Below are 17,286 nucleotides of genomic sequence, written 5' to 3' on the forward strand. Positions count from 1 at the left end.
GGGCGGGGCCTCCCCGCTGAGACACGCCCCCGAGACACGCCCCTCAGCGCTCTTAAAGGGGCCGCGCCCCCACCACACTCCTGTGGGGGTCTCATGTCCCCAGGGCCGCTGCCCCGCGGTCCTGGGTGGGACGCCGGGCTGTGCCCCTGCCATGGAAAAATATGAGGTGCTGCCCTTAGTCTACCCGGCAATAAGCAGCATTGTTGGGTGTCGGTGGTGCTGGAGGGGTCTGTGTGGGGTACAAGGCCCTCAGGGGGGGCTGTGACCAGGACAGGGGCTGTGGGTGCCTTTGGGGGACATGGTGAGGGTAGCTCTGACTGGTTAAAGTGGCTCTGGAGGGGTTTATGAGGGGTCTGTGACCAGGGCAGGTGCTATGAGTGACCTTGGGGACGTGGTATGAGTGGCCCCGAGTGGGTAAAGTGGCACTAGAGGGGTTTATGAGGGGTCTGTGACCAGGGTGCCCTTGGGGACATGGTGTGGGTGGTTCTGAGTGGGTAAAGTTGCACTTGGAGGGTTTATGAGGGGTCTGTGACCAGGGCAGGCACTGTGGGTGCCCTTGGGGACGTGGTGAGGGTGGCTCTGAGTAGGTCAAGTTACACTAGAGGGGTTTTGAGGGGTCCATGGCCCTGGGGATGCTGTGGGGACCCCTGAGAGCAGCACACAACCAAAGGACGTAGAGATAGAGCAGCTCAGGGGGGTTCCATGGTCCTGGAGGGGGTTTGGGGGTGTTTTCAGCACAGGGAATGCCCTGAAGGGGAGGGAAGGGAAGGTCAGTGTTCCTCCCAGGAGCTGAGTGAAAATGGTGAGAGTGTCCCAAGGCCAGAGTTCTCTCAGGGACTGGATGAAGGTGGGGTTGTCCCAAGGCCTGTGTCCCTCTCAGGAGCTGGGGTGAAGGTGGATGTGTCCCCAGTCCTACCCTGGGGAGCTGCAGGTGTTTTCTGTGTGGAAGGTTTCTATGGAATGGGGTTTTTTTGCCTCGGTTGTTCTGCCCTAGCTGAGCAGGTGCTCTGGGTGTGCCCTGTGCAGGTGCTGGAGCAGCTCCAGCCCGGGGCACTGGGCACGGTGCTGGTGGCTCAGCTGAGAACAGAGCAGGCTGCCCAGAAGAAATACGCAATAAAGCAGGTGAGCAGGTGGTTGCTATGAAAACAAGAGTGTGGAATGTTTGTTGTCTCCAGGGGCACCAGGATAGCAGCAAGAGACCCATGCTGGGCAGCTGAGCTGCTGGATAAGAGCAGGCTTGCCTGTTATAGTGCTGCTTTTTGGGAAAATGGGAGATTCAGATCAGTTTAGGGGAATGTTGAGGCTCAAAGTGGGGAAAGGGCATCAGCCTGGTGAGGTCCCATCAGTGCTCTTGCCTCAGCTCAGTGCAGAAACACTGTCTGTCACACAGCTTTGTTTTACCCATCTCCTGACACCAAAACTGCCCCAAACACGAGAGATTTGACCTATCATTGAAAATTTATGTCATTTGCACCTTGCTAAGAGTGTTCTGGATTGTTCCTTGCTGTTTCTATTACAGTCTCAGCCCTGTCTTTTGTTTGGTGCAGGTTGAATGCATTGACCAACACCAAGCAAATGTGGCCTTGAAGGAGGTATTGGTGCAGTCTTTTCTTTACTACTTCACTTACAAAGACCAAAGTCTTGGTAGAACCAAGTCTTTTATCTGCAAGGATTAGCTGAGTAAATAAGTAAATCAGGTAGGACTATTTGTGGGGTGTGCTCTCTGCCCTCTGCTTGGGCTCAGGCCAGGGTTTTGTATTAATTGTTGTTATTTATGGATATGTAAATTCAAATGGACAGCTCTTCTCAGAGGATAGTTCCTTCTCAGGCTTTTTATTTGTTTTGTGAAGCCAAAGGACAAAACTCATCATTTTGGCCTTTAAACTGAAGGAGAACCTTGGTCTGTTTATAGTTTATTATTAATAACTTGATGTCTAGATAACATATTTCATTATATACTCATTTCTCAGAGCTGAACATTTTTATTGTGAATGATTTTCTCCCTTTGTTGTACCCTCTTTTTTTGATGCAAACTTTGTCATAATGCCTTGAGTAAGAAGCATCAGAAATACTCTAAAAAGACCAAAAATGGTTTCAATAAAATAGTGGAATAGCACATGATGGATGAATCTCCCAGTGCCCAGTATGCACAGCATCTGGAGTTGGAAAAGAAGAAAAATAAATGTCTCTGCAGATATTTTATCCTGGTCAGACCTTTCTGATCTCTTTCTGTACCAAATATTACCAGTAAAACTTATTCCAATTTTTCTATTGAAATAAATATTGAAATACATCTATTAAAATAAATGCAGTTGTCCCATTTGGGAGCCTGGCTCTTTTTAGCTTTTTATTTTGTGCCTGCACAGCCAGAAACACAACTACAGGAGAGTAACCTGAATTCTTTTTATCTTCCACATAATCAGAAATTTGCTGAAGTGGTGAGAATTTGTTAGAGCCCTGCACAGAAACCACCTTCAAGGAGATAAAAATCTCTCCTGCCATTGTATTTGCTGAGGTTCAAGCTTGCATGGAGCTTACAGGAAATAATGGCTGCACTTGAAAAATCAGCCTGACTTAGATTCTGAGAAATGTTTTCAGGTTAGGATGTCAGGAGCTGAAGAAGGGGGTGGTTCACACATCATCTCCCTGTGGATCAGTTTATATCTCTGAATCTCACAAGGCTGTTGCAGCACTGGGTGAAATATTTTCCTTCTTTCCACATTTGTGTATGCAAATATTTAACAGAGCTGGCACTTTGGAAGAGTTGGATCAGAAATGTGGCATGAACAAGTGAGGAACTGGCTTTGGGTGTTATTTGAGGTCCTGTTAAAGGGAAGGGCTGTGTAGCTGTAGAAATCTGTCTCTATTTTTTGTTTTTCTGTGCAGGCAAAGGATTTGCTAAAACTCTGCCATGTTAACATCTGCACTTACAAAGAATTGTTCCTGACTTGGAACAATGAGGTGAGAATGGAACAAGATTAGTTAAACTGGAATGTGTGGTTTATGTTCTAGGCACACGAGCCTGTTCACAGATTTAAATTTGGGATCACTGGGCTGAGATGCTAAAAAGGAAGGTTTTTTGATTTGAAACAATCCTGATTTTTTTTTTTTTTGCCTCCTGAATACACACATTAAAAAGCTGTGAATATGTATGGATTGAAGTGACATGGCAGACTCCAGATTCTGCTGGGAATTAGTGTGCAATTCTGATTTTCATGCCTGCATAAAAGCCCTTCTATAGGGGACCACAAGAAGCTGAAAGCCCTGACTTATTTATTGGCAGATTTTCTTCAGTGCTTGGACAGAACCTTTGCTGATTTTTTGGATGTATAATTGATTTGAATCATCCTACACAGCTTCAGATAAGATGCTTGATAGTGGTGGTTTGTTTTATTTGCTAAAACAATGAGCATGCTGGATTTTTAATGAGAGAAACTAAATATTGTCTCTTCTGTGAGAGAATAATCATCTCAGAACCCTTTTTTTTTGTACTGTGAAGATCACACCCACCAGCTTGGTTTTGTCTCTGTTGCCTGCAAACAATTCAGCAATTTTGGTGCAATGTTTTATTGCAGGTCTCATCTCTGTTCCTCTGCCTGGTAATGCAGCACTCAGGCCAAGGAGATCTCTCAGCTCTAATCAGGGAAAAGAGGGAGAACTCAGAAAAGATATCAACCATGGTAAAAAGTACAGAGGAGGCACCTGTTTGAACTGAGAGACTTGTTGCTTTTCTGGTATTCCTTCTTTCTGAAAATCCACCCTAAAAGCTTCAAAGCACAGGAGGGTGGTTTTGGAAGCTCACTTCTGAAAGATATTTGAAAGTTCCTCTGTTTTTGTTACACTTTCATGTCTGTTTCCCTCCACAGGTGGTTCAGAAGCTCCTGGGACAGATGGTGGATGCTTTGTTTTACATACACAAACAAAATATTTGGCACAGGTGAGCAGAAATGTCATTTTCTTTGTCTGACAGGCTCCTGTTCTTTGCAGTGCTCAGAGCCAGGGAATTTTACTCTTCCAAAAGGAGAAGTAGGGGGTAGAAATTCCAGATTTTAGATTAGTTTTTTTACTTCTGAAGTTACCTATTTCCTGAGTTTTGTCTGGAATACTCATTTTATTAAAGTATTATCTCCTGGGGGTTTTGGGGTTTTTTGGCTATTTAAAAAATTGTCCATCTCTTGAAATGCTCACATTTTGGTGGCTGTGATGGACAAAATTTGTATATCTGAATAAGAGACAACCCTTGCAATCCATGCTCAGATCAATCTGTGTCCCAAGCACAAATTTTAAAGCATTTAGAGAGGAAAATAATTGTATTTTGGTTGATTATCACTTGTATATTAAAAAAACCACAACAAAACACAAACAAAAAATGTCCAAACCAATTCCCCAACCCCACAAAAACCCCAAACCAAACCTTCTGAGGGCTAAAGATGCATGGAATTTGTAATTATATGTGATTAGACTCTAATTTCACAGGCTGACAGAAAATATTTGTGTTGCAGAAATCTGAAGCCATCAAACATCCTGGTGACTGGTGAGCCATCCTTCATGCTGAGTGACTTCAGCACTGAAACACTGATGAGTGATGAGCTGAAATGGAAAATCAGAGTGGAAGAAGGTAGACATTTGTTTTGCTATTTTTTCTTTCCTACTGTATTTTAAAAGGTTTCAGTTGTGGTGGATATTTTTATTCCTCAGAGAGAAATGAGGAAAGAGGAAAAAGTTGTCTTTCCTTTCCTTTCTCTGCTATTTGTCTTCTAGATAGGATTTTCACAGACAGCTGTCTGCAGCATTAATTGTGTTCACAAGTGAAAAATGTAGATATGTGTGTGAGTTTCTGCAATCAATACACTTGGAATCCTTCTTAGCTTTGTCCTCAGGAACATCTTAGAGAAATGTTCATTAGTTACAATGTGTTTTGTAGTTTTTGGAAGCACAATGTCACCATGTGATTCCTGTTCCTACAGAAAGCAAGTCTTGGATGGCTCCAGAAACATTTGGGTTTTCCTTCACTGAGAAATCTGACATCTGGTCCCTGGGCTGTGTCCTCCTTGACATGATGAGCTGCTTTGTTCTGAATGTGTGTAAGAATGATTTATTTGGGATTTGAAGGGTCCTGGGCTCATCAGGATATGTGAGGGCTCTCTGACACTGTGCTCTTCCCAGGCAGAAGAGATAAAATCCTTACTGCAGGGTATCAGAGGGGACAGCAGCTGCCTTGAAGGAGTCCTGACCCTGATACAGGATGGAGAAAGAAATTATTTGCCTTTCTTCCCACTATTATTGATGATGCTACAGATTGAGCCCAGCATGAGACCCACAGCAAGGTGAGTTCTGGCTCCTTCCCTTGATTTATTTTGTCCTAAACCCCTCCTACCTCCACAAACTGGGAATGTTCACTGCTGTTGCAAAGGGTTAACATTGCTTATCCTCCTGCCCCAACAAACTGAGTTATTAAACATTTGATATTCCTGCAGAGTGGACACTGAGATGCACAGGTGTCCCTTTTTGCAGTTATAATATAATTCATGTTATACACAATTTTATGAGTCTGAACTTGACACCTAACATGGCTTGTGCCATGTGAGCTCTTTCTTGAGCTGTCTGGAAGTAAATTGTTTAAGTTCTGTCCAAAATAATCTACTCTAGAAAGAAATAATATTAGATTTTTTATATCAAAATGAAACAACACCTGTAGATTTTTTTCTTTTCTAATTTATCAGCCCTAACTCACTGGGGCTGCTTTTGTCTCTCAAAATTCCAGGGATCTGATCACTGATCCATTTGTTGAGAAATGCCTGATTTTTGCTGGTGAGACCTCAATAAAACTGAAGAAGTCTCTGCTTCCCTCAATAACAGATGAGCTCTTGCAGGGAGGAGTTGAAAATGTTCTAGGTAATGAGAATAAGATTAATGTAAAGGTGATTTTCACAGGAAATAAACCCTTCCAGTCAGGATGTATTCTAACTGGAAATAAATTCTTGCCCACTCATTTTACCTGCAATAAAATGGGATAACCTTTGGAGCAAAGATCACTGTTATTTTTCCTCTAAATTTCTAAGGTTCTCAGCCATTCCTACTGTAAAAGTTAAACAGGCTCAGAGGTCATTCCTCAGAAAATTTGGGAGCTTCACTTATTTTGTTTGCATTGTAACATGTTTGCTGATTCATGCCACAAGGGATCTGCTCCATTATTTTCCTTCTAAGTAAGGAAGATGTTATTTTAATCTGAAAAGTTTCTTGGAATAATGCATTTAAAGCTCCTATCCCTGCTGATTTAATATTCCAACAGATCCCCAAAAATATATATATATAATACAAAATACACTGTGAATCATAACACTTGATGTTTAATGAGTTGGGGGGTGAAAGTTTTTCTCTTTTCAACAATCCCAAATTGCATTATTTTCATTCATATGAATTCACAGCTTGCACAAAACAGAGACAATTTGAGTGCTTTGTGTAAGTGTTTGTGTGGAATGGCTGGAAGAATTTCCTTGGTTTCTCAGCATTCATGCAGGCTTCCTGGGATGTTGAAGAAGTCCAGGCTGAAGGCATTCAATACCTTGCCAGCTTTGTAGAGGATAAAACTGGTAAGGCACTACTTGATCTATTTATTTATTCATTTATTCTGCTCCTTCCTTACATTTTGAGGTAATAGGAAGAGGAAAACATTTTTCTAATGCCCACAAATGAGAATGAAATTGTTCTCTTCCTATCTCTGTAGTGATGGGATTGTGATGGTTCTTGTTCTGTACATGCTTTTGTTAACCAGCAGAGGGGTTTTACTGGATAATAAAAACGGGCACTAGGGGAAGAAAACCCTGTGATATTTGAATTGGCAGCAAACTGACATTTGAGGCAGGTAATTTCCACAAGCCCTGGGGGTGATGACCTGGGGGTAATTCCTGGGGCTGCAAGGCTGGCAGAGCAAAAGGAAGCTCCACATGGCAAATTCCTGTGTCTGTAAAGCTCTGAGGGTGAGAGCTGTGTGTTTTCTCCCAGAAGCTGCACATTTTTCAAAAGAAAATCTTTCTTTTGAAAGATTTTCAGATCAAGGTTCATAATTCAAAGCACTGTGTTAAATCAGTTATAAAATGCTCTGTCCTCTGACAGCACTTAAATGCTGGCATTGGCTTGTGATGTTAAAACTCAGGGTTTTTCTTAGCTTTAATTGATAGGAGACATTTTCCACACAGATTAAAACAATTCACTCTGTTTTGTTCTCTTTGATTCAAGAGCCTTTCTCAAAGAATTTCTTTTCCCCCACAGCATTGCCCTATCTGCTGACATGCACAGAAGTGATCACTCTTGCCATGAAGGTTCACACAGATTCTCTGGATTTACAAGTGGATGGCTGCACTTTATTGCTTGAAATTCTTAGTCAAGGTACAATTAAGATTTCCTCCTTCTGCTGGGTCTTGTAAAGATTATTGAATCCATTATCTGCTCAATTAACAGTTTTAGGGGATGAATTTAAAGAACTAAAGGAAGTTAAGCAGCTTTTTGAATTCTCATGGCCTTCCTTCAGGACTGGCACACAGCAATTCTGTGTTGAGTTAATTTTAAATACAGGTGCTGATCGTGTCCAACCAAGTTGGTTTTCATGTTATGTAGAGTGTTGCTAGAGGGCATAAATAAGACTCTTGTTGTTTTGGTATTTTAATTTTAAACCATAAAAGTGGTTTTGGGTCTCTTGTGTGGTCCCTGCTGTCACTTTCATGGCAATTTACCCCAAAACCACCTGATGATATGAGCTTAAAAATACTAAGAATTGATTTTCAGAAAATGAAAGTTTAAAGTAACTTTTGCTTATTTTATACGAAGAAATGCTGCTAATTGAATGTTTTGCTATGCTGATTGCAGAGCAGGGGGTTCAGATTTCATTCAAAACCACTGAAATCTTTGTTCCATTCCAATGTTTGTGGTGACAGCTCTGAAACAGGGGGTGACCATGGCCTTGGATGAGAGTGTGGCCAGCTGCCTGTTACACACAGTGAGGGAACATTCTGAGAATGAAGAGTTCCTCTCAATGCTCTGCACAGTTCTGATGATGGTTTCAGCCAGTGGTGGGTCACCTTGCTCATTCTTTGGGGAATCTTAATTTGTTTTTATTTTTTGAAACAAATCCAAGATAATGCAGTGATTTCACTGAGAGGTGTGGATGTCTGTGGGTAATTATTAATTTAATAGTGCTAATATTGGTAAGATTGACCAGATAGTGATAACACCCCTGAAAGTTTAAGATACAATGCTGAGGCTTCAGGGATTTACTCTAAAAGATACAATTCTGTATTTCCTCTTGGTTTGGAAACAAGTACAAGCTCTGCAAATAGTAGTGCTTGAGAAAATGAGGGCACAGAACCTGAATTCTATTTTGGACTCTGCCACGATGAATTGAAACCATTCTCCCTAACTTCTCTACTTTGTTCTCTTTTCTTCTGAACTTGTAATTGCTAAATATTTATAATATTTTTAGTTGTTTTCAGTGTCAGTTCAACAGTCATCAGACTCTTTTTAGAAATGGTTACAGTAGGATGTAGCAGCAAGGGGGAAATCTTCAAAAAATTATTACAAAGAGTCATGTCTAAGACTAAACTATTTTTAACCAGCGTTTCCTAATTCTGAAGCTTAGTTTGAATCGTTAAAATGGAAACAGGTGAAAAATTGTAATTTAAATCCTCTCAGTTCCTTTCCTGCTCTGTGAATTCCCAGTCTGTGAGGAAGCAGGATAGCCAGGCATGCATTTGAATGGATCAGATGTGTTAAATGCATCTTGTTAAAGAATTCGGTCTGTTGTCTTGCTTCCTTTTGTGCAGCTGATGGGCTCATGTTCCCGCTCTGTTATCTCAGTTTAAACACCTTAGTGCTGCCTGTTTCCAGGCCAGTGAGTGGGACAAAACCCCAGATTCTATAGAATTTCTGTGCTTTGCAGAAGTAGCTGCGGAGAACCTAAGGAAAGTTGGAATCATCCCAGACCTTCTGTCAATTTTGAGACGTTTTCTTCACAACGACAATATCTGCTTCTCTTGCTGTGCCGTTCTCTGGAGCTTGGCTGTGAGTGGTGAGTAGAACACAGGAATATTGTGCCTGCACTCCTGTGGCTGAAGGGCAGCAGGGATTGAGCCTAATTGAGTTCAGACATCCCTGTCGCTGGGATTGGATTTTCTCCCATTCTTGTTCCAGGGAGATGGAATGAGATAATTTTTAAGATTCCTTCCAGCCCAAACCAATCTGATTTTGTGATTCTGGAGAGTTGTTTCCACAGCACTGCTACCATCACTTTGTGATCCAGAGTTAGATAAAAACAAAAATCAATGCAGAGTTTTTTAGCAACCCTTTATGTGATAAGGTGTCACATTTGAGCCGTTCAGGCCAAGATGTGACCTGATTTCATATTTACTGATTTGTTTGTGATGTGTTCTTGTGGAGGTGTGTTCTGATCATCCTGCAAGGCTGGAAGCACAGCTTGTGCACAGTTTCACCTGGTGTGTTTTATTCCCTCTGTGCAGCAAATTACCCGTTGGATTTATGGGACAGCTGAATTTCCATTCTGCAGCCTGGATACTGTCAAAACTGTGGTTATTTCTGGAGGCTTCTTGCTGTGATCCCTATGCATAATTTAAATGACAAAGAACACTAGTTCCTGCAGAAGTTCAGCTTTCTCCAATAAACAGAATTATTTATTAGTTCTGTAGCACTTGGTTTGGTTCTGTCCATTTTTGATTCCTTCCCTCTGCTGCCCCCAGACTAAAACAATGTTGCATTATTCCAATGCCATCAGCCATTAAGGTTTTACTGATATAATTTGACACACAGTGATATCATTACTTCATTAAATAACTCTGCCTGCTGCATTTCCTTTCTGCTAAGGGAATTCAGAGGATAACACAGACCAAGCAGAGCTGGCAAGTGCTGTCCCTGTCACCTCAGCAGTGCTGCAGGAACACCTCCAGAATGGAGTCATTGCAGAGTCTGCCTGCTCAGCTCTGTGGGCACTGGCACTCCAAGGTGGGTGACCCCAGTGTCCCCGTTGTCCCTTGGGCATGGGAAAGGCTGGGATGTCTGTGTGCCAGTGGTGACACTGCAATCCGGGCTGCTGGGCTGGAGATGCTCTGCAGAGGGCAGCAGAGTGAGGAGCTTGCATCCTCTCCTGGTTGCTCTTCCTGCACTCGCTCTGTGGCTCCCTAATGGAGCCATTTTTGATGAGCTGCAGCAATTAAATCACCAGATACTGCTAATGGGGACTCCACTGGTGGGCAGCTTATTTGCTTGGTTGATTTGGAACAGTGTTTCATGTTAAAAAAAGAAAAAATCTTTCATTATCATTTGCACTAAGGAACTCATCCTTGCAGTCCTACTCTGTCTTATTTCTTCCTCATGCAACAATATTGTCACATTTACCTACTGCCTGCCCTTGTGCCGTTGTTTCACTGAGAAAAGATGAGCAAAACACTCTCAGCAATCTCATTTCTATTCCCCATCAGTAGAATAAGTTGAGTATTCAGGACTCTTGATTCTTCTGGCCTGGAGGATACTGAAATTTTGGGCTTTTCTGTGTGTTTTGTTTCTTTCTTTAAAGGTTGCTTAGCTGACAGTGACTATGAGCCCACAGCAGCACTTGTGCTGGATGCACTCAGGATGAACCCAGAAAGAAAAAGGCTGGTGGAGAATGGCTGCCTGGCTTTAGCCACCCTTGTGAGGCTCTCAGGTAACATTCAGCACTTCTGCTTTTATTAATTACCAATCAGCTCCATCAACATGAAATTAAAATCACTTCTGCATATCTGGTCTTCTACTTGTACCCAAATATGCTTCAGAATAGTTGTTAGGAAGACTGAAAATAATGGGCACAACTTCCTGAAAATGTGCCCTGAGCCAGCTCTGAGGGGATGGGAAGCAGATCCTGCAGTCTGCAGCTCCAGCAGTGTTTGTCTTCCTTGCAGAAACTGCAGCTTTGGCAATTCTGCTGGACTCAAAGGGCAGTGGAACAGAGCTGATCAAACAGGAATATCACCTTCATTCCCACGAGCCAGGGGTGGCAGAGGCTCTGTGCCTGCTCATGAACGAGATGGTTCAGTATGGTGAGATGGCTGCTGCTGCCACTTGTTGAGTGTCCCCCTCTCTCCCAGCCCTAAAATCAGTAAAACCACAACAGCAGCTCTCAGGAAAGACTTCATGTCTGAGAAAATTGCATTCATCCTCCTGAGAATTCACTCCACTTGTTCAAACAAATACCACTCTGATGGTAAAACATCTTAACTTCATCTTCTCTTGCCTGCTCTCCCTGTGCTTCTTTAGCTCCTGCTCCACTGGCAGTTGTGCTATAACCATAAATTTTCTTGTTCATTGGCACTGCAGATGAGGTTATGCTGAATATGAGGTCCCAGAAAATGGAAAAGCTGTTGTCTGAAATAAAATTCCAGTTTCCATTTAGCACGGTATGGAGAAGTCTCTGTGATAATAAAGTATATTAATATATTATTTCTGGTGAGGGATTTGATCATAGTGCAGAAATTTAGAGAATTAGCTGCATGTGGAGTGAAGAGTGAGTTTCTAAGGATAGTTCTAATTACTGAGAACAAATGATTGAAAGTTGTTTTTCTTGTTGTTGTTAATGCTGAAATTTTAAAAAATTATATTCTGGTCTCTTGCAACATTACATTAATTTATTACAGTCCTCATGCTAAACCAGGCTGAAGTTTACAGGAATAAAGCCATAAGTATATTACATCCAATTTATTTTTGGTTTGGAAGTGGCATCGTTAACAAATAAACAAAAACCCAACAAAAACTCTCTGACAGTTTGTGGGAAGATTTAACTTGCATTAAATTTCACCAAGTAGTCACACTGAAAAAAAAGGGAAAACCAGCAAAGTTATCAGAGCTATTTAATGTGTTACACTAATATTTCTTCTGCAATGGCTTGCTGGCAAGAAACCAATAATTAGGTTTGTTCATCAAGCCAGTACAACTGGTTAATCTTAATTTTGCTGATTTCACTTAAGTATTTACAGAATTGTTCTCAAAGACAGTCACAAACTGTTCTCCTGCAGGCACTGCCTGCACCCCTTCAGTGAACACTGCAGCCCCAAGGTAGCACAGAAAAAATAATCCCAGAAGGGGAGAAAGCTCCCTCTCCTGTTGTAACAGCAGCCACTTCAAAGACCTGTGTTAGACACATTGTTTTTATTAATAAATGAATACAAAAATAAGTGGAGCAACAAGGTAATCTTCTGTCTGACAATTCTCACCTTTCTCTCCAGGAGATTCTGACCCTGGTGGATGCAACACTTTCGAAACTGAGGAAGGAAAAATGCTTTGTCTGAGAACAACACTTGGCCACTGCTGGATACAAAAGCCTGGAGCCTCCATTAGAGGATTCTTCTCACCAGAAAAAAGAATATTGGGCTATTAATAATATACAAACAGGTATTTATTGGTGGTTTGGGTACCACAACTGTGTAACAGCAATAATTAAGAATTCACCTTGCAGTAGACCTCACTTTGTGGGCCTCAACATACTTGAAATAAAGACCTTAATCCTTGGAGTTTTGACAAAGCAATGACAGTTTCTTCCTTCATCTATCATAATTTAATTTTTTTAACTTATTCAGTGTCTATTTCTGTTGAAGGAATTTAACTGATGAAGTTCTTCCCAGCTGCAGGCATTTGTTACAAAGGTTGTTTGAGCACAGTAGCAGGCATCAGGCACAGGGTACCAGCAGCATTCCTGTACTTCCAGGTTATTGTAGCATTGTCTTTGGATTGATTTTATGAAGTAGCTGCTGTCAGTTCTGACTTCTCTCTAAATTTGGAATGTGACATCAATCCAGCAAATGCTGCAGATGAAAGATTCTACCCTGTGTTTTTTAAGTTTTACAATTTTTCTTGTTAGCTTTGTTCTTAACAGCAGCTTCCCATTTCTTTTTCTCCAGGGTGTAAAGTCTCATAGCTGCTTGTGCATCCTGGATCTGAAACAGAACAGACCAGACAAGGATGTGAGATAAAAAGCAGTTAAATCTTTCATCATTTTAATACATCCTTCCAATTAACATTTCAAGATCTCTTTTTACATGTAGGCTCTGTGCCTAGGGAAAGGGATAAATGGTGTATTTAGAGTGCAGGGCCCACCACAAGGCTCTACATTGGAAAGTCCCAAGAGAATTTTGTCATTGATAAAGTATCTATGAGCTCCCCTCCCAGTTTTGCTTCCCCAGTTCATTCCTCTTTTCCATCCTCCTGCCCACTGAAATAAAGGATCTGCTGAGGTTCAGGTGTCTCCCACTGTTTATCCATCCTGCCACAGTGCAGAATGCTGCTTTTAGAGTAAACACATCTTGATCATTGCTTTTCCCCCTGGGAATTTTAACAAGAATTCAGAGTTAAGAGTTGTGCAGAAGTTGTTTATGAAGTGAGTGAACAGTGAGCAAGCTGAGATGACAATCTCACTGCTGCTGTCCAAGCAGAGCTTGCTGAGTTCCACTGGGATGAAGGCACAGCCCTGGGGACTGAAGCAGAGCCAGAGCTGGATGTTCTGGGCAGGTACCTACCGAGCAGTGCTCTGCTGTCTGCACCTGGACATTGAGCAGCTTCTCACACAGCAGCTTCAGGGATGGCCTGGAACTCTGGGGACAGAACAGACCATAAACCATGCTGTCTCACAGGACTCAAAATAACAGAGATGGGTGTTATATAAAAATATGTTCCTCAAAGTACAGCACATCTTAGCCTCTGCTGGTGAAATACCAGGAATAATTAATTAATTAGGAGATTTGAGTGTGCAGAGGTAGGAAAGAAGGAACAGGGTGAGGTAAAAGCAAGCTCAGGAGTGAGTCAGCAGCTCTGGAGTCTGTTAATTGAGCACCTTCCCTGCAGTCTCTTACCTTCACTCTCTCTTTGAAAGGTTTGTATCTCTGTGTGTCCCTGATCATCTTGTGAGGGTGATCAAGAAGTAGGACCTAGAAGAAATCACATTTTCAGTCTAAAATGTGTCATTGCATGAAACTTTACACAGTTGAGTGTGCAGCTGCCTATTATTTCCTCCCATCCACTGAAAGAGACACTTTAAAGCCATGAAAGGACAAGACCCAGCTAATACAGACAGGGCTGGATTTAGGAGGTTTCCAGGAGCTCAGGTGTGTTCCCTTGATCCAGAATGATGGATCAGAAACTCCATTTTCAGTGTCCCTTGATCCAGAATGATGGATCAGAAGCTCCATTTTCAGTGTCCCTTGATCCAGAATGATGGATCAGAAACTCCATTTTCAGTGTCCCCTGATCCAGAATGATTTATCAGAAACTCCATTTTCAGTGTCCCTTGATCCAGAATGATGGATCAGAAGCTCCATTTTCACTGTACCTTTAGGTCATTCCGTAGGGCGTGCCCAACTAAAATCCTTCCTTGCAGGATCTCAGCCACCTCCTTCTGAACTGTTTTGAAGTCTTCACCTAAAAATGCCACACAAGGAAACACTTTCCATGAGCAACCAGTGCATCTTTTCTGGGAAGTAACTGATCCTTGGGACTGCAGTTTTTGTACAGTACACTGAATCTCTGCTTGCTAGAACATAGTATAAAAAAAAATCATTTTCTTTTCTCTTCATGGAATTCTCTATGTTCCACCAGTTAATTCCTTCAAGGGTGTAGAGAATTCTACAAAGAGTACAGCATGAAAAGGAAATTATTTTTTATACTATATTCCACGAATTAATTCCCTCAAAGGTGTTGATGATCACTGTATAAAAACACTTCTTCCCACAATTTTTCTTAGCATTAAGTTTAAGTCAAATCTCAGCATTTTGCTTTCCCAAATTAGGTCTCAAACCCTTGCAAGCTCAGCCAATGAGGCTCCTGTGACAACCCACTGAATCCTCCCACTTTGGGGGACCCCTGGTTACCTGAGTTTATGTTCTGAGGCCGGACGCCACTGACAGCTGTCCTGTAGTCTGTCACCTTCTCCGTGGGCTTGACAAACTTGTCATACACACACTTGCCAAACTGGTTGACGATGGACACCCGAGCCAAGATGCTGTCCTCACCCTTGGGGCCAACCCCCACCATCTCACAGTCCATGGCCACAGCCCTGGTCAGCCTGGAAGGCAAAGGGACACCTTGGGGACACCTTGATGTGAGCAGGGCAAAGCCTGGCAGCAGGGACAGGGAGATGGCAGCTCAGTGTGCAGGTCAGTTATCAGAAGCCAATCTGATAGCCCTGATATTATTGTTATTATTGTTTAATTGAAGGGATGGGACTACAGTCAGGTTAAAAACAATTTATTGTTCAGACTAGGGGCTGTGAGATTTATGAGGGTAAGTAGTTGGTTATAGCTCAAGAGTAGTTATAAGTTCTTTGTCACAAGACAATATATAACTTTCTAATCTAACAGACACTTGCTACAATGTTTATTTTGCTTTTCTAACCTATCACTTTTACTTATTTCTACTGCACTGTGTATACTTTTATCTAAAGGGCTATTATGTACATGTACACACAGATGTTTCTATTATAACTTCTAAGCTCTTAGCTTACTCTGTACAATTACACCCTGACATTATAAACCCTTCACTATCTTATTAATACAGTTTTTTACTTGAGGTATACTCTTACTTACAACTATAGAAACATGAGTTTATGATTTTTCTGCTTCTCTGTGTATTTTTTTTTACATCAATCTAAGCCTCTTCCAAGGCTGCAGATCAAACCTTTCAGTGTTTCTGGAAGTTTCTATCTTCCCATTTCTCACACTCTGATGCCATCCTTCCCCCTGCAATGTCACTCACCCATCAAAAGCCTTTTCCTTAACCAGCACCTTCTCCACAGACTGGCATTGCTCTGTTTCAAGCCCCAGGTTCCTTCTGGCAATTTTCGCTGCTTCAGGTCCTAGTGCTGCTTCAATATCTTTGGGATCAACATCATCAAACCAGATGTCAGCCCTGGGAAGAACAGATTTAATGACATTTAACACTCTCAAAGCAATCTGGTGTCTGTTGTACAAAAAGTATGTTTACTTTTAAAACCAAGAGATAAACCCTGTGAAAATTAAGTCTATGGCTGGCACCTCTGCAGGTTTCTTGCTGTGTCTGAGAAGTAGGGGCAAAATGTTCCTTATTTCTTTCAGAATTGAGTCTGGAAAAGTGCAGCAGTTTGGAATGTACCTCTCTGAGCTCCTCCCACAATAAATATTCACATCCAGGTTGCTGCCTGAAATACTCACTCTTTGGGCTGGTGCTCCAGGGGTTCCTCAGCTTTCCTCCTCTTATGTTTCAGCTCATCATTCTCCTTCACAACAATGCCATTTTTCCTTTTTTCTTTGCTGCTTTTCCCATTGCTTTTGGTGCCATTTAAGTTCTTATTTGCTGTAACCCCCTTGGATTCTGGCTTGGCCAAAGGAGCTTTAGCAGCACCATTGTCCATTTTATTTGTGGATTTTACCTTTACCACATTCCCATTCCCATTGACTGCTGGGACTTCTGGGCTTTTGGCTGCTTTGAGTGGCTGCTTCTTTTTGGTGTCTGTTTGACCCGTGGGGATGGGCTTCTTGGAGTTATTTGCCTTTTGTTTCAGCAGCTGAAATGATATTAAAAAAAAAAAAAAAAAAAGACAGAAAGATAAAGGGAAAAGAGCCTGGAAAAGAGAAGGCTTTAGAGTGACCTAGAGTAACTAAAAGGAGCCTTCAGGAAAGGGGGAGAGGGACTATTCACATGAGTCTGGAGTGACAGGATAAAGGGAATGACTTCAAGTAGTGTTAGATGGATTTTGGGAACAAATTCTTCCCTGTGAGAGTGGGCAGGCCCTGGCACAGGGTGCCCAGAGCAGCTGAGGCTGCCCCTGGATCCCTGGCAGTGCCCAAGGCCGGCCTGGACATTGGGGTTTGCTGGGACAGTGGTAGGTGTCCCTGCCCCGCGCAGCTGCATTCAGGCACTGCCAGCATGGCCCCGCTGCTTCCTTGTCCCCACCGCATCCCCCGGTCCCTCTCACCTCCTGCAGCGCCTTCCAGTTGGAGGAGAACTCCTGCGGGTTGCGGGGGGGACCCACAGCCGCCATGCCGGGGCCTTTGGACGCGGCCGCCGCTTCCCCGAGGGCCTTCCTCTTTTTCCTCCTCTTCTTGCTCTTCCCGCGGGCCACGCCGCTCGGGCCCGCCGCCTGCGGCTCCGCAGGGCTCTGCTTGGCCATGGGGGGGTCAGCGGGGTGGGACCGGGACCGGGACCGGGACCGGGAACGGGATCGCGATCAGGGGACAGCGAGTCCCACCCGGGCCGGCGCTACCGCAGGGGGACCGGCAC

At 42.8% G+C, this 17,286-nt stretch overlaps 2 protein-coding genes across 2 annotated transcripts; one reads left to right on the top strand and one right to left on the bottom strand.

Moving 5' to 3' along the window:
* Positions 1–151: 151 nt before the first annotated feature.
* STKLD1 (serine/threonine kinase like domain containing 1) lies at positions 152–12,329 on the top strand. Its single transcript, XM_063175006.1, has 19 exons — positions 152–166; positions 1,027–1,122; positions 1,548–1,592; positions 2,887–2,961; positions 3,576–3,680; positions 3,867–3,937; positions 4,503–4,618; positions 4,968–5,080; positions 5,167–5,327; positions 5,765–5,895; positions 6,510–6,593; positions 7,273–7,389; positions 7,935–8,069; positions 8,936–9,064; positions 9,883–10,011; positions 10,583–10,711; positions 10,947–11,084; positions 11,362–11,441; positions 12,267–12,329. Exons 1-19 carry the CDS (start codon positions 152–154, stop codon positions 12,327–12,329), a joined length of 1,932 nt encoding a protein of 643 aa, XP_063031076.1.
* REXO4 (REX4 homolog, 3'-5' exonuclease) lies at positions 12,175–17,261 on the bottom strand. Its single transcript, XM_063175059.1, has 8 exons — positions 16,982–17,261; positions 16,218–16,570; positions 15,784–15,936; positions 14,901–15,094; positions 14,363–14,451; positions 13,887–13,961; positions 13,554–13,628; positions 12,175–12,974 (listed from the first exon to the last, which is right to left on the bottom strand). Exons 1-8 carry the CDS (start codon positions 17,174–17,176, stop codon positions 12,873–12,875), a joined length of 1,236 nt encoding a protein of 411 aa, XP_063031129.1. The 5' UTR covers positions 17,177–17,261; the 3' UTR covers positions 12,175–12,872.
* Positions 17,262–17,286: the final 25 nt, after the last annotated feature.

Source organism: Melospiza melodia, chromosome 22 (assembly GCF_035770615.1).
Source record: "Melospiza melodia melodia isolate bMelMel2 chromosome 22, bMelMel2.pri, whole genome shotgun sequence".
Taxonomy (NCBI): Eukaryota; Metazoa; Chordata; class Aves; order Passeriformes; family Passerellidae; genus Melospiza; species Melospiza melodia.

Coding starts and splice junctions, on each gene's coding strand:
- STKLD1 (XM_063175006.1), top strand. Junction 1,123..1,547: donor AGAAATACGCAATAAAGCAG/GTGAGCAGGTGG, acceptor TGTTTGGTGCAG/GTTGAATGCATTGACCAACA. Junction 5,896..6,509: donor AGGAGTTGAAAATGTTCTAG/GTAATGAGAATA, acceptor TTGGTTTCTCAG/CATTCATGCAGGCTTCCTGG.
- REXO4 (XM_063175059.1), bottom strand. CDS start 17,176: ATGGCCAAGCAGAGCCCTGCGGAGCCGCAGGCGGCGGGCCCGAGCGGC. Junction 15,095..15,783: donor AAGGAAAAGGCTTTTGATGG/GTGAGTGACATT, acceptor TTTGCCTTCCAG/GCTGACCAGGGCTGTGGCCA. Junction 13,962..14,362: donor CCCTACGGAATGACCTAAAG/GTACAGTGAAAA, acceptor GATTTCTTCTAG/GTCCTACTTCTTGATCACCC.